The sequence below is a fragment of the Camponotus vicinus genome, unplaced genomic scaffold, assembly GCF_025532165.1.
Source record: "Camponotus vicinus isolate PSW18456_S1 unplaced genomic scaffold, iyCamVici1.0 SCAF_2, whole genome shotgun sequence".
In the NCBI taxonomy this organism is placed as follows: domain Eukaryota; kingdom Metazoa; phylum Arthropoda; class Insecta; order Hymenoptera; family Formicidae; genus Camponotus; species Camponotus vicinus.
The window spans coordinates 16,369,703-16,395,756 of record NW_028141956.1 but is presented as its reverse complement, the minus strand read 5'-3'; the positions used below and the strand labels follow the sequence as shown (position 1 = coordinate 16,395,756).

At 37.3% G+C, this 26,054-nt stretch overlaps 1 protein-coding gene across 7 annotated transcripts in view; it reads right to left on the bottom strand.

Annotated features, from left to right (window-relative positions):
• The window catches only part of LOC145967325 (uncharacterized), a 363,462-nt gene that overhangs the window by 81,278 nt on the left and 256,130 nt on the right, over nt 1-26,054 (bottom strand). For all 7 annotated transcript variants that reach the window (XR_014437343.1, XR_014437341.1, XR_014437342.1 and 4 more), the window contains exon 5: nt 6,438-6,580. Coding sequence is in view for 4 of the 7 variants with exons in the window: in XM_083092118.1 (XP_082948244.1) it covers nt 6,438-6,580 (143 nt within the window). In the remaining 3 variants the exon portion in view is untranslated. The remainder of the gene's footprint in view (nt 1-6,437; nt 6,581-26,054) is intronic.

Here is a 26,054-nt window from a genome sequence, read left to right as displayed (position 1 = left end):
ACGATTCAAAAAATATATATGATTATTACTGTTAGCAATCATCTTTCTTTTTCTCTCTTTATTATTTTTTTTTTTTTGGAATATTGTCCGACTGAGTAGAATATAGTAACTTACGTGTTAAGCTTGAAATGCAATCTCCTGGAACGTGACCAGACTACCAGGTTAGATTTATGTTCACGTCAATCATGAAGCGCATATTAATTCTTGCCAGATCTCAACATTGCATTTCTCTCTGGGGCAAGCGGTAGAATATTCTCACGACTGAGTCTTTAATAACGGTTTAGACATTCTTGACGAAGTCTTGTAAACATTTTTTTTACGCTGTCAAATAAGTATATTTATAAGTATATTTTTTCCAAAAATAATCAAGATTGCACCTCGCAATAAATTTTTACTAAATATTTTGTGATATATAACTTGATGATAAATCAAGAAATAAAAGAAAAATATATTGGATTTTTATTTTCAGAGTACACTCTCCCCTTTCTAAAATAATAATAAAAACAAAAAAAAAATTGAAATTATAGAATTTTATAATATTATATAGGCAAGCTCTCTCTCTCTTCTTTAAGAGAAAATTCTAAATTTTTCGTGCGTAATGAGACTCGTGCAATTTTTATCATGAGCGAGCAAAAGTTGCAAATTCTGTTATAACCCTGAACAAATGTGTCGCCATGAATATTTAAAGTTTTCGGATGTGATCGATCGTGGAACGACCTATCAACCCCAACAATTGCAACGGCGCGAGCTTCCCGACACGGCGTGCGGTCACGCGAATCGTTGGGACGCGCGCGTTCGCGGTGAATACGCCATTAGATTCTCATCTGGTTGTACTACTGACAGCAGTCAGGCCCAAACAAGACGAATGACGCGATGCGGTCGGTCGCGTCGACGTTACAGTCGACGCTACGGGACGGAGGAGGCACGTAGGATACGCGAATCGGAGTGCACGGGAGAAGCGGCTCATATACGGCCGTTGACAGGCCGCGATATTCCATCTGGCGGAATCACATCCTCGGAGAGAACTCGTCGGGCCATGACTGGCTGACCCATCATAGTCGCGGACAGCGATTGCTGTTGGTAGCGATACTCGGCCATGGCCATGGCAATAGGCTCTCACTCGTCGCACCAGCCACTGCGGCCGATGGAACCACTGGTGGTCCACGTCAAGAGAGAAGAAAAGAGAGAGAGAGAGAGGGAGGGAAAGAGATACAGGGACCAAAGAAGAGAGGGCCGCGGTAAGAGAGATGATCAAAGCCCCATTCGCATGTCAAATGGAGAGTCCGTCCTCTCCGTTGCAGCGATGGTTGGCCAACTCAGATGATCCCCCGCTACCGCTGTAACCTCTCGCTTCCTGGCGAATCTCTCAGTCCCTCTCTCTCTCTTTCCTCTTTCGCTCTCGCTACCTCCATCACCTCTAAAATCGCTGTGGTAGTGTGGAAACCACAGTCTCGCTGCGGCGACCCCCGTGCGCCATGTACGCCTCGCTTTGCGTTCCCGCCGACATAATTCAATTTTCGTCATGGTGAATGTCGCCAGCTCGTCTCACCGTCGCCGTCCTTTCGTCTCCAGGTGCATCGACTAAGTCCTTCGACCGCGAGGAGAGAACGATGCGACTCCGGAGGAGATTGTTGCCTCTCAAGAGCGCGCGGCACAACGGCTGCACCACCGAGGACTCTCGAGAAAATTTCATTCCAAGTACTATCGATGTTCCGGTTTTTCTTTTTTTTTAGAGACGGGTTTCCACAAGCGCGCGCATTGCATACATCCGCGCGGCATACTTGTACTTGACCGCGGATAAAAAAGGCACCGATGGGATCGCCTCTCTTGAACTTGTAACGTTAATAAAGACTTATTGACCTGTATAAATTCGGCGCTTATTGAAATCGCGATGTACAAGATTATCTTTTCGCACGAATTTTTCGCCGTTTTTTTGTCGGCGAAAACCTTAAATACGCGAGTTCAAATAAATACGAAAAGGAATCGCTAAAAAAGATAGAAATAGGAAAAGCAGACAGAGAAATATCGATCTGATGTTATTCGCCTTGTATTGTTGTGAAATTCAACGATTAATGAATGAATCCATGAAAATCCACAAAATTAATTTTTTTGGCGCCAAGTATGAATAAATCCATTAAGCGTATTTGAATATTTATACTCTCATGTGTTATTCACGTAGAAGCTTCCTAAAGCGTATATATATAATGTTAATATATAAAAATTTCAGGTTTTTAAATTTTGTATAAATTTTCCTAGATTTATTTAAATTTTGTTATATGACATTTTTTTATTTTCATGACACATCTGTGAATACATAATTCATTTTATTAAAGTTGGCAGCGTTTAATTTATAACGCAATATTTTACGCGACCGCGAAAACGTTCACTTGTTGAGTGTCTCTCTGCGTTCATAATCGACCAAGAAAATTCTACAAAAATCTTTCTAGAAAGTTGTGCGATAAAGAGAACTGTCGTGCGATATTCCCCAAGATTTAATTTCAAAATATAGTATTTACGTATGCATCGATTTATTATAATTGAACAAATAAAAAAAGCTTCAAAGTTACCTAATCAATTTTATCGTTTATTTGCCTTGGCATTTCTCATGTTTACGCAATAAACAGAAACGTTTTTATACAATATTATGAAAGCTCGGCAAATTTCTCGCAACATTTCTCTTCACTCATGCATACGAGAAATAGAAGAAGATAAAATCTACTTCCTTCCTAAATTCACGTGTCCATATAGAAGCCGGGAAAACGTCGCTGAAAAATACACCGTTCACTTTATCGCTGAGCGTAACGCAAATACATTTTTCCGAATTGCATACGCATAAATTTATTTGTGCGGGTCAACGAGCTAACGTTCTCTCTATTCGAAGATGCAGTTATTTTCTAAATTCAGATGCGACCACGAGACTGGCACACACACACCTTTATATGCGCATATATATATATATATATATATATATATATATATATATATATATATATATATATATATATATATTTTAAACCAGGCGTGGGAATCGCATTGCTGGCACTTGCAGGTTCGTCGGCTGCCCACATTATGCACGGGTGGAGACGCATGCATACAATGACGTAGTCTATGCACGTGGACGGAATACGTACACAAAGATCAAGCGCGACTCACCCTCGGCTTGTTTGTCGTTAATACATGAGAGTGACACGGACAGTGTATTTCAGTATACAATTCAGTATACCTTGGAAAAATGTTCATTTGCAGAAAACTTTTTATACGAGTCGCTAGTTTATAATTTTAAGCTTTATTTAGCTTCGGGATTTTATTCACGGGAAATCATGCCTGCCAGATGTACGCGTATATAATAGGAGAGAAATATCGTAAAAGCTTCATTCAAATTAAAATTAAATTAAATTAAATTAAAACGACGCAGCAATTACCATTTAGTGTACCTTGAAGCATAAATTCCACTATTTGCCAATATGAAATATTCATCCATGTTTTTTCAATCTTTTTAATACATAAAGAAAGTAGGCAATAGAGACAATAATAACTCGTTTTAATACATAAAGAAAATAAACAACAGAGACAATAGTAGCTATTTTGTAAAAGTTGCGTGACAATTAATACAATAAAAGAATTGTTTCACGCGATAGTATTTTACCTGTAATTGCATTTTAAATCGATTTTATAACTATGCGCGAATTGAGATATAAAGTATTCATTCCTATTGTTTTCATGTTTCTATTACTGAAACAATTCTTAGCTGAATTTTTCAGGATCGATAATGCTGATTATAATTTAATTGCAGTAATCGTGGCAATTTAATCTGTATTAATAAATTCAATTGTATCTTTTAAATTGATGTAAATAATCGCTAGGCTAAAATTGCACTCTCTCTCTCTCTCTCTATAAAATTTGTGTGTATGTGTACACATATACACATACGTACACATACACACACAACATGCATGATGCGATTCAGTGTCTACTCTTAGATATGAATCGCAGTCCCAGAGCTTATTCCGCGATATCTCGGAGAACATATATACATATCGAGCGACTAATCCACGAATAAAATTAGATGCGCCAGCGAGAGCGGGACTCCGAGGGACGACGGAGTCGTCGACGCAGGTTAACAAATTGGCGACACATGGGAAATCTTAGGTGTCTTTACTTCTTCAGCAGCACTTACGGATGCATGGAGCTCCTCTTTCTTTTCGCGTTGAAAATGTATAACCTGAATTTCCCACGTGCCGAGTTGCGTTATTTCCATTCTCCTGGTTTGCGACCGATTCGAATTCGATGTTTGTTTCCGTATATGTGTGCATATGTGTAATTGCTATTAAATAATATCTCGATTCACAGATGGAAGATTTATTATAATACGGGCGGAATTATTTCGACCTGTGCGGTTGCAAAATAGAGAAGTCAGCCATAATTATTCCATAATAACACGATAACAATTGGTGTCACTCGATATTATACGAATTATACAGCAATTTGAAAGTAAGTTAATTGTTAGAATATAATATCGTAGTTTATTACGGTAGTTTTACAAAGAAGGCTGTATTATTTATGCTAATACAACAAGAAGCTAGAAAAGAAAGCTTCTTCTTTTTTCTTTTCCACGATAAAATGATGGAATTCTGCTCGGAAGCAAGCTATATTATTGATTTTCGTGAATATCTGTTAATTGCGATTTGTTGCATCGTGCTTCTATTGGGGTTTACCGAAATCGTCAAAGAGAGGGCGAGCGAAATACCATATCATGGTGAACAGCAAATCGATAATCGTTACATCGTATAGAATGCGGCGCAAAACGATTAACGGCAGTTTTTTAATTGGATACATTTTCGCGATATTCGATGAAAAACATTTCTCGTCGAACGAAATATGAGAATGCGCCAGGGAAATAAACGAGCTGCGGTTGTTGCCTACCTACCGCGATCTTTATTGCTCGGATTAATGCGGAGGATGAAAATTTCTCGGCAAATAAAAATGAAACGTAATGTTCGTTTTAAACTCGCGGTTACAAATCAGTATACGGTGTAAACATAACGATCACGCTTGTTTATATATTAGCAAATATATCGATGGGTAAATAAATGCAACTTGAATATTGATCGCTAAAACTTTTTAGTATAAGATAATTCATCTGCGATATTTTCTAATAGATACACTTCTACAAAATTAATTTACGAAAATATAATTATAAATTGTATCTCTCTTTCTCTCTTTTCTCAATTAATTTTATCAATGTCAATAATTTAATGCACATTATATAGTTTTAAAATACAATTAAATAATTCATGGTGACTAGAACAGGAATTATTTCGGTAAATCAATAAATGAATTTTCTTATGATAATCCTGTTCTTTATGTTTAATTTTTGGAGAAACTAAAGCAAAATTATGCTAAAGCTATTCACCTTCTATACTTTCAATTTTCTTCGCTAAAAATAACATTTAAAATAAGTTTTAAAAAATATAATTTTTATTCGAAGTGTTATATTAAACTTGAGACAAAAAAATAGAGGAAATGACAGAGATATTATTGTGATTTAATTATAAATTACCCATATATTATATATATATATATATATATATATATATATATATATATTCAGCAATCCACACAAGACAGATTAATGGTGAAAAAACGAATCGCCATTAACGTGCATATTAAAGTTGAGCATTTGGCCATTGAGAGATGCAATTCACATGAAAAACGAGTGATACCGCGTCAGACAGTGACTTTTCAGAGTGACGAGAGAGAGAGAAAAAAAGAAAAGTGCTCTCCAGCGTACCGAAAAACAGGCATGCATAGTAAATAGATGGACGAGAACTTCCGAATTCCGTCATTCTCGTGTGGCAGTTTGCTGCCGGCTGGACGTGTTTAATAAAAGCGCCAGCGGAAGTAAACGGCGATGGAAATTATCCTGCATTCTCGTCGAAGAGCGCCGCGTGAAGTTTAATATTTCGTCGTCGAAAAGAGCTCGCAGGAACTTCACGAACATACACGATAATGTCGTGCAGTCACGCAATTACATGACATAGATTTACACGAATGCGTTTATGTTCGCCGAAATATAAGTAGATCCAAAGTAGAATTAAACTGCGCTTCCCCTGTTGCGCGCAAATTCGCCTTTGAAAAAGTTCTTTACGCGATGATCAAAATGAATGCAACAGTGAAGCAAAATGCAATTTTATCTCGTTTGCCGCACTCCCTGGAGTGCGTACATATGGTATGATAAATGTGCTGAAAAAAAAGGGAAAAAAGAAAAATTGAGAGCTTTGGGAAATTTCAAAAATTGTACATTCCGAGCATCGGTCCCGTTAGTGCGGTATTTTAATTCCTTACTCATGTCAAATTCAATGATTGAACTGACGAGATATCACTGTTATCTTTTCATTCATAGTGTCCTTTAATATATTGTATGGATACACGCTTACCCTTTGAGGGACGCCCATCCTTGCGCGACCGTGCCTGGGAGAGCCTTGAGCTTGCTGTCCTTGTTTCTCTTTCCTATGAGTCTTCAATCCTCGTAACAATCTCGAAAATGTCGTCTTTTTCTTACTCGTATTTTGTCCCTGTTCTGTAACAACAGTGAAACGGAATGAATTATTTAAGAGCAAGTTCTCAAAGCAATAATGGAATATTATATGGGTTTAATGCATAATAAAATAGCTTCTTCTCCGCAGAGGTGAATGTTTTCTCTATTACCACGCATTATAATTATTCATTGATCTCTAATTGTTTATTTATTTCAGTCTCTTGTTTGTGATACTGCGTATATCAAATTTAGGAATTATCTTTTTACAATTTAAAACGGTAGATTTCACTGATATATTTTAAAAGCATATTGCCGATTCAATCAAAATTTTAAAGTGTAACTGATCAAGAGCGGACAATCAAACACGCAAATAAAAATTTATTTTCCGATTATTTTTGCATTTCAATTCTCGCACAAACAAAATCATTATATTTGACACAATAAAGAAGATAAAAGAAAATTTAATCGAATATTATTGGAACACATGAGAGATATATTTATCAGGATAATAATTTTAATTTCTTTTGATGTTTTGAAATGTTTCCCTTTATTCTTTTTTACGCGGATTATAAAAGGCATGTGAGAATTAAATCAAAACAAAAAATGAAGAATCAGAATTTCTTTCCTTTTTCGAACAATAAAATTATTTTGTTAAAAACATTACGCATACGTGCACTATATATATAATTTTCTAAATCGGAATTTTATCAATTTTATTATAATTTTATTTATTTTATTTATTTTATTATAATTTTATATATTTTATTTATTTATATATGACTCTTGAAGCATTTTCTTTTTTTGTTAGAATTGATTATTCTAAAAGCGCTCCGTCAGTATAAATTCTTCGATCAGATCAAAGACTAATAAAGACTTCTATTCCTTCTGTATAAACTGTGAACGCAATTTTAAGTTCTCACATAAATTGTATACTCGTTCATTGAACGAACAACATGCAATCCGCTTATAAACGATGATAGTTATGAAATCGATAAACAATCTCTTTCATAAATACGCTAATACATATTGAACTTTTTGAGATGATTATCATACATTGATTACTCGTTTTGGTTAGTCGCATTCGCTTTATCATTCTTTATGACCGGCACTCGCGAATTAAATCGGATGAGAGTGGATTTTAGTTGTATCATTTAATGGCGATGCATGAGAACCTTTCTGAAATCCCCAGTTTGAATAGTGAATCACTATGCTACAAGCTACTAATCTCGGAAATAATCGAATGAATCGGGATTCTCCGCAATATTGCTATTTATTAGCAGATAATTCGGATATGCTGTTAGTTATCTAGTTCCTCTTTCACACGATGATGGTTATTATATGTATAGTGTATAATGTCAACGCATCCATTAATTAGCATTGACGTAGCATCACGTAATTAGCAATCTTTGTGACTTTTAAGTATTAGCTGGAATGATTTATTGAGCCTTCAATTGAACGGTTGTCATCTTGCAAACTGGTAAGGATTAATTATTATGGGCTATAAACGAAATAGTACTAATTGAAACTAGACATTCTGTTGAATATTTTTCAAATTCATCAATAGATAAAAAAATCAATAAATTGGTAACGTGAAATAAATCCTGAATATTATAATCTACTTCATTTTTATTATAGTATTGACTATAAATACTGTGTTAATCTCATAATAAAAAATTCTTAATTTAAATAACACACAATTTATTTTTATAAATTATTAATTTTATATTATATAGAGAAATTTTCTTTGCCTGGTATTTATCGTTTATTAATTTTCTACTTTTCAATTTTCTTTAATAAATATTGTGTTTGCAGCGGTTTTTCGGGCATCTCTTCATTTCAATTAAAGGCAAACGATACGCCTATATTTGCGAAAAACATTTTACAGGAAAACCAATAAAAGGGTATTAACGTCGTTGAGATCGTTACTGAGTATCTAGTTATATCGTGGCACGCGCAATTACGACAGTATCGTTAGCGGCGCAATGTCCCGATAGCGATGATATTACAAAATGAAGTTAATGCGCGAGTGGGGTAAACTGAATTTTCCCCGGCGAAACGCGTGTACAGGGCAAAGTGTTTATCGGATAGCTACGACTATTGGTTACGACATCCAAGTCAACGCTAACCAGTGATATCGTGATTTAATCAAGGACCATCGTAAAGCAATAATTAATGCCGCGCTATATCGATTTCGAGCGAAGCGACGCGTTAGGATAGCGTAACGTGTTAATTAGAAGGCTGCGGCGGAGGAGAAAGGGGAGAGAGAGAGAGAGAGAGAGATTATTATGCATGCGCGTATTTACATAGAAAATTATTCGTGCGAGGAGGGAAATGAATTAACGTTGTCGCGCAATTATTATGGTCCGCATTTTACGGAACGCGTTTCAGTAATAATGATATCGCATCGCCTGCGAAAATTCCATTATATTAACGTGACAAGCATTAAATGAGACTTTAGTTTCTTTAAATTGGCCTTACGCCGCATTTACGCTGCGTCAACGGAGCATGTCAACGAATTATGTCTATGATGCACATTTTGTATTTACTTGTACAATACGCTTTGACATCGATATCTAGAATAATTAAAATATTCCAAACGCGATAAACAAAGAGGAGTATATTATGTTTCTTCTGATATATACATATCAAGAATCAATTGCCCGTCACTTTCACGAAAATGGATTTGCTCCTCCACGGATCCCCCGCAATTACTCACGGCCGCAATTAAGACAAGTTACTAACAAGGGTTTCCTGCGCTCAAGTGCATTTCCGTATGTGGGTTAACGGATCACCATGCGGCAGCATCCGTCTTCCGCCGGACGACCCTTACCCGACAAAAGGATTTCCACGGGGCGCAGGAAATACCGGGGGCTAATTTCTGAAATCGAACCAGCTGCAACGACCGCCGTTGCTGCCGCCGCCCCCGCATCCGCGCCATCGCCGCGGATGGGGTACATCCATGAATTCCCCGGAAGCCGCTATTATTCTAGAGAGGATCGTACGTATTTTACCGCGGTCGGCGGCAGCGAGAGAGCGCGCGCGCGGAGAAAGGGGCGGACGAGCGATATGGGCAAAGAATACAAGAGACTCGCGGGACCACGAGAGTTGGAATGTCGTCCCGTAATATCGGAAATATATCGCCGGGACTGTAACCACAAGTCATGTTCAATCGAATGAATCGTATGGAATAAAAATAAACCTGCCTACCGCGGAGACGGAAGGTCCAATACCCTCGCGGGGACCGTGACGCGGGGATACGCGGGGTACAGGACGCGGCGGAGGAAGAAATTCGAGAGAAAGAAAGACACCGACGAGAGAGGAAAGCAGACCGGAGGGGAGAAGCGCCCGAGAGGAGAGAAACGGCGTGGGACGGGAAAGACTCGAGGGGGATCGAACAAATGTTCCGGCGGCACATGCATCAAATCCTGAAGTTGCGTGAGAGATGGAGTCCCTGCTTGCTCAGCGGCGAGCCGCGATAAAACGGCCAGGCCGAGGTTCGCCCTCTTCATCGTCGTCGGCACTCGCTCCGAAACCAAGTTCGAGCGGTACTTAGGTGCGCGCGAGAGAGAGAGAGAGAGAGAGAGAGGAGAACGCGTACAAAAAGCGTCTAATATACCTCTCTCGTTCCGTGATAAAAACTCTATTGCTCTTGAATTAAACGCCACGAGCCAACAGAAGGAAACATTTCGGGATAATCGTTCACCGCGTATCTATTTAAGCAATCAACGTCGACGTTGCGCATCCATCTTTGTCGGCGTCGATACGAGTAATCCCACCATCGACAAAACTTGGTGCCGAGAAGGTAACAGCTGTCAGGCTGTCCGGGAAATTGAGACAAGAAGGAAAGGATCCTGGAAAAATCTAGAGAGAGAGACAGACAGAAAGATAGATAGATAGATAGATAGATAAAGGGAGAAGGAAATACAAAGATTTTTATCTCTTGATAAAATTTTTCCAAATAAACTTTTCTTAGCATCACTTTTGAAGAATATATTCGATTACGCGACTGCGTTTTTTCTAATTAAATTTTTTTATTGTTTGTTAGTAACATCTAATTAGTAATTATTCAAATTTGTTACAAAAAGAGAACAATGTTAAACTAATAAATTCATATGTGTATATAATTTTTCTAATCTTTGTAGCAGAACTTAATTAGTCTCTTGACGTAAGAATAATAATCATATGCAAAACTGTTAATTAAATAAATATACTAAAATCAATTTGACAATTATAATAAAATTCTTAAAATGTTATATCTTTATCTAAAAATAGAAAAAATCAAATTATATAAAGGTGTATATGCAACATTAGTTTTTATTTTGAAAAAAACAAAAGTAACATAAAGAAGATTAACATAAAACAAAAAGATTTATTATTTATAATAATTGAAGTTTTTTATTATTGCTCACCGATTACTAAACAATTAATTCTTCAAAATTTAATTTTTCAAAAATTATGGCGAACTCTATTAATAATATAATGTATACTTTTTTCTCAATATTAATTCGATATAAATATTTACTGTGCCTGCTTTCCAGTTTTTTTAATATTGATTAATTTGCATTTTATTTGACTAGAAAAATAAAAAAATTAGTTTTAAAAGAAATTTATATTTATATATGTTTGCGAAAATACATATCATTTAACGGTCCTTATTCGTTATCACACTGAAATTTCATCATTTTCAACATCAACAATTTTCCGACAATAATTAATCCTGATTTTGATGACACTTCAGGGATTACTCTCAGTACCTGCGCAGACGAAAATGCCTTCGCATGCCGTTCCGGCGGCGGTGCCGAGAGACAGAGGAAAATGGAAGACGTAAAGGAAGAGCAAAGAGAGATACGGGGAAAATAGCTGCACCAAAAGACAAATACGGCGCCAGACTCGGTTACGTTACAGCCGGCTGCATCCGCGCGACACCTTCTACACGCCTGCCCGCTCTTCCTCTTCGCCCATTTTATACGCCGTTGCCTCTCCGTCTTTGTCCTCTCGACGTACTCTAGATTGTAAGTACGTACCCCCGGAGCTTACGCGAAGGTGGACACGAAAAATTATCCAATCCCCGAGATTTCGTCCCGGAACGTCTTTCGTCTTGGCTCCACGCGCTGGTGGCGGATTCATCCCCGACCATGGATTTAAATGTCAACGCGAATAATCTTTCTTTCATCTTACTCTCTTTTTTTTCGAGAGGTAATTTGTTTTTTTTCCGCATTTTTTTTTAATAACATGTTTTAATAAAGTTGCACGAGTTGTTAAAAAAAAGATTACACAAGAGGAAACATGCTTTCTTTAAAAAATTCTTATGCTTAATTCAAATAACGAAAACTTCCGATTCTTCCAAGTTCAAAATCTTGTAGAAATTTGGACAATTATCTTAAAACTTTACGTAATATAGGAAATAAAACATTGACACGTGACAAACAAAAAGTGCTCGCTGGTTGCTTAATTAAGATAAACGTATCGTTCGGCCGTTTTCAATTAGCTTCACGTTGCTCGATGATAAAAGTTCAGATGGAGCGCACGTGTAACTAAAACTCCGCGGTCTAATAATTAGTTCTTCGCGAGAGGCGGCAGGAATAGTGCGGGCGGCTGCCGACAAATTCAATTGGTTCCTCGTGAGGGTACCCTTGATTATAACTGGACCACTGGGGAAAAAGAAGCGGGCAATGATATTTGCCCGGTTTTCGACTCCCGGCACGTTTCCCCGTAAATTACGAGGAGAGTTTCGTGCGCCCTTTTCCGCGGCGGGGTGTTCTCGATTTTCCGCATTGTACCTCAACGCGAGAAGAATTTCACGTGCCGGCGGAAACGCGTTATTAAAGTCTGCGATTTTCTACCCCATCTTCCCTTCATACTTCCTCGCTCTTCGTTTCCCTCTCTCGCTCTCGCTGTCTGGTATGCGTCCGGGCGAAACTTCTTCGCTCCTTCGTGAATTGTTTTAGAGCAACGCGAACGAGAAAGCCAACGCGCAAGTGGATGAAGAGAAGAAGAACGAGGGAGCGGAAGACAACAGGGGGCGAAAACTTTTCGCGAGAGAGTGGGGGACAAGTTAACGTTCTCCCCTCTGGCCTCGAGACCGCGTAAAAAGGAGACGTCGAGGTCAAGAAGCCCCTTAAGTATTCTGCAAGCTCAGGTTTACACATCCGAGTTATGGCCAGAAAAATCGGAAGTTCGCGGCCGGAAAGTGGCTGCGGAGTGCCTCGCGTGTGACGCGCATAATAAAGTCGCTGGGATGCGACTTGGGGAAACGTTTGCTGGGACCCGGAAGTGAAATGTCGGAGAAGAAGTGCCACCAGCGTGCCAAATTCGATTTTCAGAGGAGGGACTCGGCGCAATCCGGCAGTAGAGCATACTTACATAGCGGAAAGACAATGTTCGCGGGCCCTCGAGAGGGCAGTCGTAAAATCTCGCAAACACAAACTACTTTGGAATAGCGGGATTTTATAAGATGTACGTGATGCTGTCAGGCGTCTTACAAATGGCCATTCTGCGAAAATCTTAATGATAGCTTTAAACAAACTTAAACCTAACGTACATTTGGACTAAAATTTATAATCATTGACGATTTTTCATATCTTAATTAAAAAGAATATAAAGAGTGGATCGATGCATCGATTGAAAAGTTTTTCTGTTCTCCTCGATATATATTTCTCTTTAAATTCGAGATTTTTATCATTTCATATATTACATCTCTCACATTATCGTGTTCTTTATTCGCATTTAAGAAAGAAAATATGTGGAAGTATTGCATTTGTGTAAGAGCCGCAGGCGTAATTTCGCTTTCAGAAGCACAGGAGAATTTTCGTAAGCTCGACACCGACTACCTCTCGCCTATAACGCCCGCGGATCCTCGGCAGTAGAGGGAGGACAAGCCCGTTATTATGAAAATCCTTAGCGGGCGAAAGCCAGGGTTATAAGCATGAATAAAATAAGCGGTATTAAAATCCACTTTCTTCTCCCTCTTTTCTCCCCTGCACCTGTCCCATCTTCGACGCCTCCTTCCAACTCCTCGTAGGCGCCGAGTTCGGCTTCGCGGGCGGAGTAATGGCATTCCTCTTCTCCTTTCTCTTCGTCCTCCTCAACAATTTACTTCGTTTCGGAGCGCTTCTCTATCTAAGCCCGAGGCGATGTTCTCCCTGTCTCTGCCGATTCTCTGAGAAACGTGATTCAGCGCGAGATCTTTTAGTGAGCAAAACTCGCCAAAAACGACATCTACAATAGTCGAGAGAGACGACTGATCGATCATCGTCGACGTAATTTTGAGAAATGTATGGTAAACCTTCACGCGAACTCAAAACTGATGATAAAATTTCCAAAAGGGAAAGAGAGAACTAAACAGAAAAAAATATGTATACGTATGTTAATTAAAGGATTGATAAGATCAATTAAAGATTTAATTAAGGATAGATTCTCCGCAGCCATTTGACGCTTAAAAGACCAAGTTCAAGTTTCGCAGATATTCTTTTCATAAAATCGAATATACCACTTATATTGCCGAGTCGGTTTTATACAATCGCACGGTATACGACTTACGTGCATGGATACAAATGTTGGAATGAATTATTCGGAGCCTATCTTTCCTTCCCGCGAGAATCGAGCGACTGGTTTTAGAGGTAGTTCTATGGTAATGACAGAAGTACATGAATATTGAAGGAGTAATCTTCACGGTTTATGGTGTGTCCTTTTCGCGACGCGGTCTCTATAGCTGGCGACGGGGTTGGGTCAATATCGGTTTTAAAGTTCGCTATTTTTTACGGCGTCAAATAAATGAGCCGGTCGAGATAAATGGCGAGAGAATGCTGATATTATCGGGCGATCCATTTTTCACTCGATCGATATTGTTCGTATCGGAATGTGACGGAGCCAATCCGAGAGAGAAGTGAATAATTAATTATACCGCTGTAATCAGTAAAAATATTTGATCAATATCGTTAAGTTAAATGAAGCCCGATTTAAATCTGATATTCTCCGCTGGCAATATTCATCGCGTCCGATGTGCGTAGTAATAAAATAACGTGTGCCGTGTTATAAAAGCAGATTCACTGTATATTCTAACGAGCAATTATGATCGAACAGAGTTTGATGGGTAGACAATAAGCAGTAATTGCATGGATGTCCAATTAACATCTGCATTTGTTTTAAAAAGACCTGTAGTATATCCTCTTTATTATTTCCTGTATCAATTTAACGGTGCCTTAGTTAATAGGTCGTTTTCAATTTCAGACAACGTTAATGTTACTAGAATGACAAAAAATCAATACTATTTCCCTTTTTGCTTCCCGTTTCGATTAGTATCAATTGTAGTTTTACTAAATGCTTTTCAATGAGGTTTATAATTTTAATAAATAAAAACAAGAGTAATATAAACTAGATGGAAATTAATGTTAACCGACGTCGAAGAAATCAATGTTGAGAGATTATAAAAAATCGCATAATCTCAACGATTTAAAATGTTATTGAAATAAAGAGGAGACACGTGAAGGTTACGAAAGCTGGATGCGCTCCAAGGCATGCAAGTAAATGGTGTCTCAACATGAACCTTCTCGGTCGAAGCTGATGGTAGAGAAGATTAAAAGTTCCCCTCCGAGGTTTATTCGGTCAGCATACAAGAGTACCGTTTTTAATTCTTAATTCGTCCGTAATTAATTCTTTAAGGAAACTTGTAAAATTCTATTTAGAAATCCATTTAGAAATTATAAAAAAAGTGTTCGCGTGCGTATAAATATTTTGTCGTACTTTAAAATTTTCAATAACGGTGTATTCGTATAAATACTTTATCATGCTTTGAAATTTTTAACAACAGTGTCATTCCCTTCATATTTGTCAAATTTTATATACAAATTACATTGAAATATACTGTAAAGAAATAATTCATCAACACGCTACTAATAAATTCAAGTTCATTCAGATCAAGTAGCACAAATGAATTAAAATGATCATTAATACGGTATTATTTTCTGCTATCTACAGATCTTTTCTTTTTTAAAAATTTATTATCTTAATTTACTACTTTTGAACAAAATGCTAAGTTTTGTTTATCACATTAAAACTAGTACAGCAAATAACTAATTAAGAGTCTCCTATAGATTTTTTCTCATGCGACTTGGCATATTGTCACCTCTATTTTTTTAATGAACCAGCGAGATGCGTATCAATTTGGACGGACAATTATTCATTGCGTTACGTTTATATCAGTTCTAAAGTGGCAATAAGGTGGCGAGATAAGTGATGCAGCATCTAAAGAATACAACAGGCACTCGAGTCTCTCGCATGGGAGATACGGAAGATAGGGAAGCGGGGTGCGAGAACTGGATGAGCTCCAAGGCACATGGGTGTCGCGTGCAACGGGCGATCTCACTTGCGGTCTTCGTGTGTGTCGAGAGTCACGTCGAGAGACCCATCGTCATCCGCGCGACCCGGCGCGTCATCATTGTCTATTCTTCCTTACTTCGTCACGCTTTTGCCGCCCCGGAATTCTGCCTATGTCGTGTTACCATGGCTACACCGTAACGAGAGTGGTGCGTACACAAAGGTATCAGTCCGTGCTCGTTTCTTTTCGCGACGGCCGACGTGTACGTCGAGAAGAGGGTGGAGAGGTTCGGTATGCGAGACCCTTTGCGTGCTGTTGTAAAAGGGTTCCGACGACGTGTGGAGGTGCAAGCGATTGCGCCGCGATTAATTTTCATTGCTACGCTCTTTTCATAATCTGCTTCTGTGTTTGCTATTTTAATTAGGAGGTGGAACGGCTTTCTATCTCTAAAAGGGAAAAGTAGAAAAGTCTCTATGTGGAATTTCTCAAAGACATGTTACAAGCGCCATTATGTTCGAGTTTTACTTAAAGATTAAGATTTAATAAAAATTTATTTCATTTTGATAAAATACTTAATAAAATAATTATTGCAATGAAATTATTATTATATTTTTCATAGCAAAATTTGATCCACTGTTTGATAAATTATTTAATTATATATATCATGTCTCGTCGCGGCGTCTTTTTTCACTCTTATCTTTTGGCTAATTTTTTACTACAAAGTCCCATTATCTCCGAATGCTTTTTTATGCAAGTATTGTCCACGCGTGACGCTGTCAGGAGCAAGATTACAATCCATGATCGTATCTTCATTGTATACGCTTTAGAAAGGAAGCTATTACTTTTTTCATTCGAAATTGTTCTGCGCTTGGTAAACGCTGTAAAGGATAAATTCCATTCGACCCGTCCCTCTTCTCACATGAAATTAAATCGTTATGCGCCGAACAATACGCGTACCGAATTTCTCGAGAGATGCGTAATGACAATAATAATACCGCCGAGAGGCGTTTCTGAAGGAGCCAGGAATGCGGATGAAGGAATAATGAGAATGTTTTGTTATGATGTCGCGGATATAACTACCAAGATTCTTCGTACAAAACCTATTGTATGCCACGTACGGTAAAGCATGGGAAACGACACGGGTAGACTCCTGTGGCCGCGAACGATACTATTGGCGATCGCGATACCATGATTGTCACGCGGATAACCCACGCATGCAAAGCAGTCGCAATTAAGCCGGGATGATTTGCATAAAGGTATTGTTTAATGGGAGAGAACGGCCGAGAGTAGGCGAGAGACAAGGGACAGCGCGCGCTAGTCGGAAGAGAAATGCCGGTGATGAGCTCACGATAATTCGATTGCATTCCGTTGCATCCTGTGCACTGGATGACGGTCAATGTTCAGCGACTAGGCAGCATTGCAACGAGTGTCGATTAGCTGTAAATTGTAGCCGTGAATTGCGAACATCTGGGATGAAAAATGACAGCTGTAGCGCGCGATTCTGAAAGTACTCGTCTCATTTTGTGCAATATTAATGTAACATCTATGTCTTTTACATCTCGAAAACATAATCATAGTCTATTCTTCTGTCTTCGCGCAGGTCACTACTTATTTTAAGACACATAGAAATATGAATATGTTTATCAATCATTCAGGAAGAACGGATTCCATGTATAGTGTAATTGTAGGCGCATAAAAGGATTAACGTAACGGATCAACCGTAACAGAGAAATGATCGTGTAGAGCGTCGTCATGTCGCTTTATATCCCGTTTGTAGGAAAGCCGGACGTCAATCTTTCTTAGATTAACGCATTCCCTACCGGCGTGCCCGGTAAAGCGTTTGGGGCGATGATTTATGATGTTATATTTCCCCTCGCGGCATTTGAAATGGAGACGTTTCAATAGTAACGTCCGCGAGGGCTTTTGCGCGACACGACGTCCTGAAAAGCGCGGCCTCGAGAGTAGCTGTTAGCGGAAACGGCCATTAGGAACGTATCGAAGTTATTAATTTTCGCCATCGTCACGTTGCTCGCAACAAGCATATCGCTTCGTCCAAATATCGCTCCATGACTTTGCGAAGGAGGCAAGATAGATCGAGCTTGAATAGAATATTTTCAGCTATGTGCACTCATCTATGAAACACCGTGAATTCACAAATATAGCTTGCTCATTTCGCGAAAGAATTGATCATTTCGTCTAGACATGTTTCAATGAATAAATATGATCATTATTTTTGTGCACAATGAGTAGTATGGACGTTAGAATTTTCGATGTTTTTCTATTTTATTATTTTATTATTTTCATAAATATTTATTATTTTCATAAATATTAATACTTATGATTTATATTATCACTTTTATATCATCACATAAAAAGAATTACAATTTCTGCAAATTTTTTGCATTAATAAATTTCACCATTTATATTTATTTTCTAATATTTATAAAAAAAATTTTAACAATAGTGAGAGAGAATACTTGACTATAAGATTATAGATATTTATCGTAGAACTTTAACCTAACAATAAGAAAAAAAGGAAATAAATTTCAATACTTTTGTTTCTAAAGTTTTTCCAATATTTCATCATTTTCTCTATACGTATGTTTTATGAGAAATTCTTTTTAAATATGGCATCTTTTTCTTTTTCTTTTCGAACAAATTCTTAATTTAAAAAAATCCTTTTCGTAAGTAAACGAACGAAATAAATTGATGAAAGATATAGTACTCGAGAAAATATTAAAATATGTTGAAGAATCGCGCGCACGAATTGCTTTATTTATCTAAGTTTCCTTATTTGCGGTACTTTGTTTTACGAGTCCTGCGCAAAAGTGAGACGCTATAAGCCATAAAGTAGTATGATGGCGTTAAAAGCATATACTCGTATCTTTTTATTACCTTCATCATTCAATTGATGTGCCACTAAGAAAGTTAAGCTTATGTCGCTTTATCACCTATATCGCATTAAAGGACTTGACTTTGCCTTAATATACGGGGCTTAATTTCTGTCGCGCCATGAAAGTGTTTCTACGAATAACCATTAAATATCGTCGATCAAAGTGTCGAAATTGGCGAAATTGAAACTCGATAAAAATCTCTGTTCATTTTCATTGAGACATGTAACAATATCACTTTAATCTTTCAACGGTACGCGTCAACAAGAACGAAACGGGACGTTCTCACAAACGATATTTTATTTATCGCTACATTTTCACCAAATTATTATATCTCGTGTTGTGTCACCCGAGATGAAAAACCAATCGACAAAGGTAACGTCGCTAAAAGCACAATAACTGAGCCGCGAATTGCGATGGACAAATCGCGTTACGGCAATCGTTGCAGAGCGCCATGCGACTCGCTTTTTCCTCTTTGCGCAAAAGTTCCTCTTGATTGGCAACAGTGATTCAATTGCTCGTACGGAAACACAGCCAGGACACGGGCCGTCAGAGAGCAATCGCGTTAAAAAGCCGTTGGGTTTGTCGTTCGAGAAAACGTGTTCCGTTGCCTCCTTTTTTTTCCATTTGCCAGCGACCGAATGTATTTTCGATCGGACTTTACCCGCGAAAAACGACGAAATAAAGTCGCAATTCGCGTCGTTATACAGAAGCCCGAGGACTGATCACGCATCCTTCATGATAAAAAGATAGAGAAAAATAATCGAAAAAAGTCCTGTAAAATATATCGCTTTTAACAGATCGAGGGGAAAAGAGTTAGATTTTAATTCCGTAAAAGATTTAAAATACGAATTTATGTGTCATCTATGTGTCATAATCCACACTGTTATGGAAAGAGGCATTTGAAAAGTTGTTTGAAACTATCGATTGATTTTCCTTCGCATCTATTTCTTGATCCACGTTTAAAAGTCACTGATCCTTGTTCTCCGCAAGTTGTCGTTCTATTGCGCGAAACTTTGCACGACACGACGAATTTAACCGTACGTCATAGAGAATACAAACCCAATCGCCGCTGTTGGGTTTTAGATGAAAGCTCGGCATGTTGGTACGATTCAATGCGCGACGAGATATACACAAACGCAGGTTTCCCTATCGGAGTTCTGATCCAGACAGACCAGATCTGCTTTCCCACAGATGCGTATTTAGCAATCAGTGGCCAAGGAATCAATCCACCGAGTAAGCATTCCAGCAATTGAATTTGCAACGACTATCAATTTACGCACGATATCCACCTTTCCAATACATTGGGCAAACCAGCTTCTTGTTTAAAACTGATGTATTGTACGCGTATGTAAAATTATTAATACTATTGATATTTGTCAATTATGGATGCTATTATCTTTTATCTTTGTTCTTTTTATATGTAATTTTATCATTTTCCTTGAATTACAATTGAAATTTATTTCTTCGTAACTACATCATATAATTATTATTTTAAATTATCCTGCATATTAAAAAAAAATAATTAAATGTCATGTTTGATATAAAAATCTTAAAAAAAAATTGGAATTTTCTCAAAAAAATATAATTAAACCAAAAATTATTAACAACAAATAACCAATACAAAATCTTTCTCCGTTAATACTTTGTTAATAAATTTTCTACTTAATGTCATATTTGATGTTGAAATGTCAAGATAACTATCCTGAAAAAACCTACTAGTCGTACTAGTAACATGTCTATGGGAAAAAAGATATACGAGGATACCTACGTATCCAAGTTCCATCGTTATTTCTTATTTGAACAGCCGGAGTTCACTTGTCGCACACGGAATTTCACGGCGGCTTCGAGGCACAAGCAGCGCAACGACACACAATCATCGGTTCCGGTGCAACCGTCATAGTAAGCGGAACGTGACGTTGGCGAAATGCACTTGCACGAAGGATAAACGCATCATTCTAGCGGGATCCCATCCGTACGAACGATGCATTTCGTCACGGAAAATTCAATGTATCTTGTTTGATCTTGTTACAATAATCCGTAAATATTGTTTTAGAAACCAATAGCAATTTAGCGATTTCTTTCTCTTTTTTTCAAAATATAATCACATTAAATTATATTAAATGCTTCCATAATATTAGAGAATTAATCCTTCAAATAATTCCATCATTGATTACTTGCACAACCCTTGATGAAAAGGACCTTTTCGAATGGAATAACTCTCTCTTAACTCGATAAAGCATCATTATTCCTTTTCTCGAGATATGTACGAACATTTTCAAGAATACGGATACCTGACAGAAATTCCTCGGACATATCGATCATTCGCCATTCCTATTTCAGAGCGCGAAGGTACGCGCGTGACATCTCGACGAATTCATCATACGGCGCGCACAAACGTACCATGCATTCATTACCATTCATCCCGGTACGGATACCGGGTACGGCGCGATATAGCGTGCGCATTACTAGCAGAGAGGAGAGCAGGATGCAGTTGCACGCGTTATGGAGGGATAAGCGCACTTTGCTCAACTTCTCTCTCCTCACCGCCCGCCTCTTACTTGGATTCCAGTCCAGACAAACAGGCCTTGCTCTCTCACAGTCCGTGCGTTTCGCCAGGCAAGCACAACCAAGCGCGCGAGGGTGTTTGCGTATCTCGGCAACCCCGCACAGAGTTCGGGGGTTTGGGTTCGGTTGGCTCGGTCGGTCCCTACCGTATACTACGTTGTGCGCTACGCGACAACTGCTAAGTGCTGCAGCAATCCGGCATCGACGCCTCTTACACGGAATTACTGTTAAGCGCGCGCCGCTTCGCGCGTTTCCACCCTAAACTGATTAGTCCCCACGATTCAACGGAGTATCTCAGCCGCGCGGTGAGACGCGGCGCGAGGGACGGAATCGAGAATTTCACCAACGCCCCTTTCACCGCTGTCGGAAGACGGTCGAGAGGTGTCAACAACTCATCATCGGATGCGAGCACATCGGAATTTCGCAATTTCAGCGAGTAACGAGAATCATAGTAACATTCGATACGCGATGCGAATCCTAAATGCGGAGTATTTTTATTAATTATTGTTGGATTTGTTATTAGAATATTTCTTTGCTAAAGCTATATGATAAGGATAATCACATATTGATATTTTACATAATATATAATACAGGGTGATTCATTTTAATCTTAACAGGCAAATATTTTGAAAAATATGCAAGATACGAAAAAATGTTTCAGACGGAAGTTGTATGGTTTCAAGGGGGACATAAGGTGGTGTCATTAGTTTGACCTTGAATAGTTGCTTCAAGGTCACGTAAAGGTCACCTTCAATTTTTTAAATGAAACCCCTTACTTTCTATTGCATATTCTTGTAGCTTATCTCGAGAGTTTCCAAAACACTATAATTAAGTTAGTTTTCATTAAGTACTTCCCGAGTTATGAGGCTTGAAGTAATTGCTTAATTTTACATAAACCGTAAAATATCTTGTAAAATATTCATTTTTCGATTACCTCACCTTAATACTTTTATGTAAAATAATGAGAGAAATCAATTGGTGTAAAAAAAACACATAGTTATATTTAAGAAAAAATATGTAATTGTTAATTGCAAATACATATTTTTTTACATATTTTTTTTCGAAACAACTATGTGTTTTCTTTACATCAATTAATTCCTCTCATTATTTTGTACATAAAAGTATTAAGGTAAGATAATCGAAAAATGAATATTTTATAAGATATTTTACGGTTTATGTAAAATTAAGAAACGATTTCAAGCCTCATAACTCGGAAAGTACTTAATGAAAACTAACTTAATTATAGTGTTTTGGAAAGCTCTCGAGATAAACTACAAGAATATGTAATAAAAAATAGGCGATTCCATTTAAAAAATTGAGGGTGACCTTCACATGACCTTCAAGTAACTATTTAAGGTCAAATTAATGACACCATCTTATGTCTCCTTTAAAACCATATAACTTTTGTCTGAAACATTTTTTCGTATCTCGCATATTTTTCAAAATATTTGCCTGTTAAGATTAAAATGAATCACCTTGTATAAATATATAATATAAATATATTTTATATAATATAAATATTTGCAAAAGACAAATATTTTATTAAATAAAATAATTTTGAAATATTACATATATGTATGTATACATATGCATATAAATCACACTAGCAAAATAAAAACTAAAATTTAAATTAAGAGAACCAAAACAAAAACATTAAAGAGATCAGCAACTGTTCTAAATTAAATTATCAAAATTCGGCCGTTTCTAATAGAAAGATGATAAAAGCAGAAAACAGAATCGGTCTAAAGATATATTAGAAAGAGAGAGAACTAGATCTCAATTACGTATTCATAGGTGGAAAGAGTATAACGTGCACGAGGGTGACGGTAGAAGTCAATAGAAATGAAATATCAACGTGAGTTTTCCCTTCTTTCCCCTCGCATTCCGCGATCGGTCGCGGCCTTCTCCCTCCCAGCCGCTTTTCCAATACAGGATCTCTAAAGTGTTTTTCGATATCTCGAAAAATTCCACCGCGTCTTGGTTTTATTTCTTCTTTTCCAGGTGCCAGGCCGATTGCATGTGCACTAGTAATATAACTACCTTTTCGAGCGCGTATCTCATCGGCAAAAATCGGGGGTGGATCCAAATGTTGCGCCTCGAAGTAATACAAATTGTAACATCGGATATTTCTTATATGCGATTCGATTATTACACGGATGGTATCAGCTGATGGTAAACATTCATTTGAAAATTGTTTTCACTATACAACAGATGTACATGATTGCGCGTAAATTGATTGAAAATGTCATAATACGACATAAAGGAGCAGATATATGGTATTACCCGTAGAAATTTCGTCGGGTTTACCCAACATGCATCGGGACCCGGTATAGCTGATGTAGGGTGGATTTTACCCTATGTAAATCTTATCGGTTTTTCTTCAGGTCAACCCTAATTAAAAATATAACAATTAGTTTTTGATAGAACAGATGCTAGGTATTACCGAACAGAGTAACCCTAGTAGTACCTCATCGGTACCCTATTAGGTATACCTTACGTAAAAAAAAAAATATTTCCGGTATTGTATTTTTGATCGGGAAACCATCAGGGCCCTATGATTCTATCTGCAAGACATATTCTTTTTCAAAAATGCACAAGTTCTGCAAAAATTACCTAGATGGGGCGACGATCGATCATGTACATCATTGTCAATATTCTATTGTCAGTCTGAGGTTATCTAATTTACAAGGTTAGAGTTGACATAGATCTTCTTAAATCTTTATATTTTATATATGGAAATATTTGCAATTGTGATAATTGATATAACAATAATATTAAAGTTATATTTGTTTGTTTTCGTTTTATTAATGAAAAAACAAATAATTTTTTAGAAGTCGAATATATATTATAAAAATGAGTGATGAAGACCGATATGCAAGAAAAAAAGAACTTGCACGTTTACGTGCAAAAAAATATCGTGATAACAAAAGGTTACAAGTGATCAATGAGCGTCGGGATTTACCACATACTTTGAGTGCACCAAATAGACCTGAAAATTTAAACGAGTTTCAGTTCAATGAATCGAATGTAGAAGATGAACATCATGTTACAGAGATGGAGTCAGAAATTATTCATTTAAATATGGATCATTTTGATATGAGTGAATCGAGCTTCGAATCACCAAATAAAGCTCGTACTTCTGACATATTCTCATGTAGTTCTAGAGATGAAGATGAAGATGAAGATGAAGATGAAGATGAAATTGGATCCTGACGTCCGAGAGGCAAGCATGGATGAAGATGAGTTGGAGGACTGTTTTGAAATTGAAGAGATAAACGAAATTGAAGAATTGCGACAGTGGGCTTTAAGTGGAAATCCAACGATTCCTCATATTCGAATAAATAGTTTACTTGCTATTCTGAGAAAGCGGTTGTTACCTGAATTGCCCAAGAGTGCAAAAACTTTCTTAGGTACTTCCAAAGCTCATTATAATCTCCAACAGTTCGATAATGATGGCAGTGAATTTGTATATTTTGGTATGAGTAAATATCTCCAAAGTGTCATCAATCCAAATTTTCACCAAGACGGAGTCATTAATTTGATTCTAAATGTAGATGGACTGCAAATATTCAAATCTAATTTAAGACAATTTTGGCCCATTCTATGCAAAATTCACTCGAATAGTGATGTTTATCAACCGTTTCCTGTGGCTATCTATTCGGGGAAAAAAAAACCTAATGATTTAAAACGATATTTACAAAATTTTATCAATGAAGTGAATCAGTTACAGAACAAAGGAATTTTGGTAGACAATCATTTATTACAAGTACGCATAAAAGCCTTCATTTGTGATACACCTGCTCGTGATTTACTCAAGTATGTCAAAGGACATGGTGGATACTGGGCGTGTGAACGATGTACTGTTCGTGGAGAACGTATAGAGAGACGGACAATTTATCCGAATGAAAATTGTCAAGCCAGAACTGATGCTTCATTCCGTCAACAGAGCAACCCAGAACATCACACTGGGATATCTCCTCTTCTTTCCATTAAACCACCAATAGATATGATAACTCATTTTTTATTGGACTTTATGCATCTTGTATGCTTAGGAATTATGAAAAAATTATTAGAATATTGGTTATATGGAACTTCAATTATGAAAATCAGCCAGAATGCAAAGAATCAATTATCTAATTTATTAATACGTCTTCAATCTCAAATACCAATCGAATTCCAACGTACGACCAGAACTTTATCCGAATTTGATAGATTCAAGGCAGTAGAATTTAAATTTTTGTTGTTGTATGCAGGGCCTATTATTTTCAAAAGAGTTTTGAACGATGCAGCATATAAACATTTCCTCTTTCTACATGTTGCTTGCCGCATTTTATGTTCCAAAAAATTGGCGTTAATAAATTATGAAAATGCAAAAAAACTTCTGATACAATTTGTGAAAATATCAGAAAAATTATATGGTAAAACGAGTCTCATAGGAAATATGCATAATCTTATTCATCTGGCAGATGACGTGAAGAATATGGGATGTTCTCTCTCCAATGTCACTGCCTTCCCATTTGAGAACTGTTTGGGGAAAATTAAGAAACTCTTACGAAGTGGAAATCGACCGTTGGCACAAATTTGTCGTCGTTTGCAAGAAATATATTTAATTGATATCAAAAAGCCTCTTCCCACTTCTTCTGTGCAAATCATATCAAAACTTCAGAAGGATATTTCCAGAAATACAATCAAACGTTTAAAATATAATAATTCAATTCTAACACAAAAATTCCCAAACAAT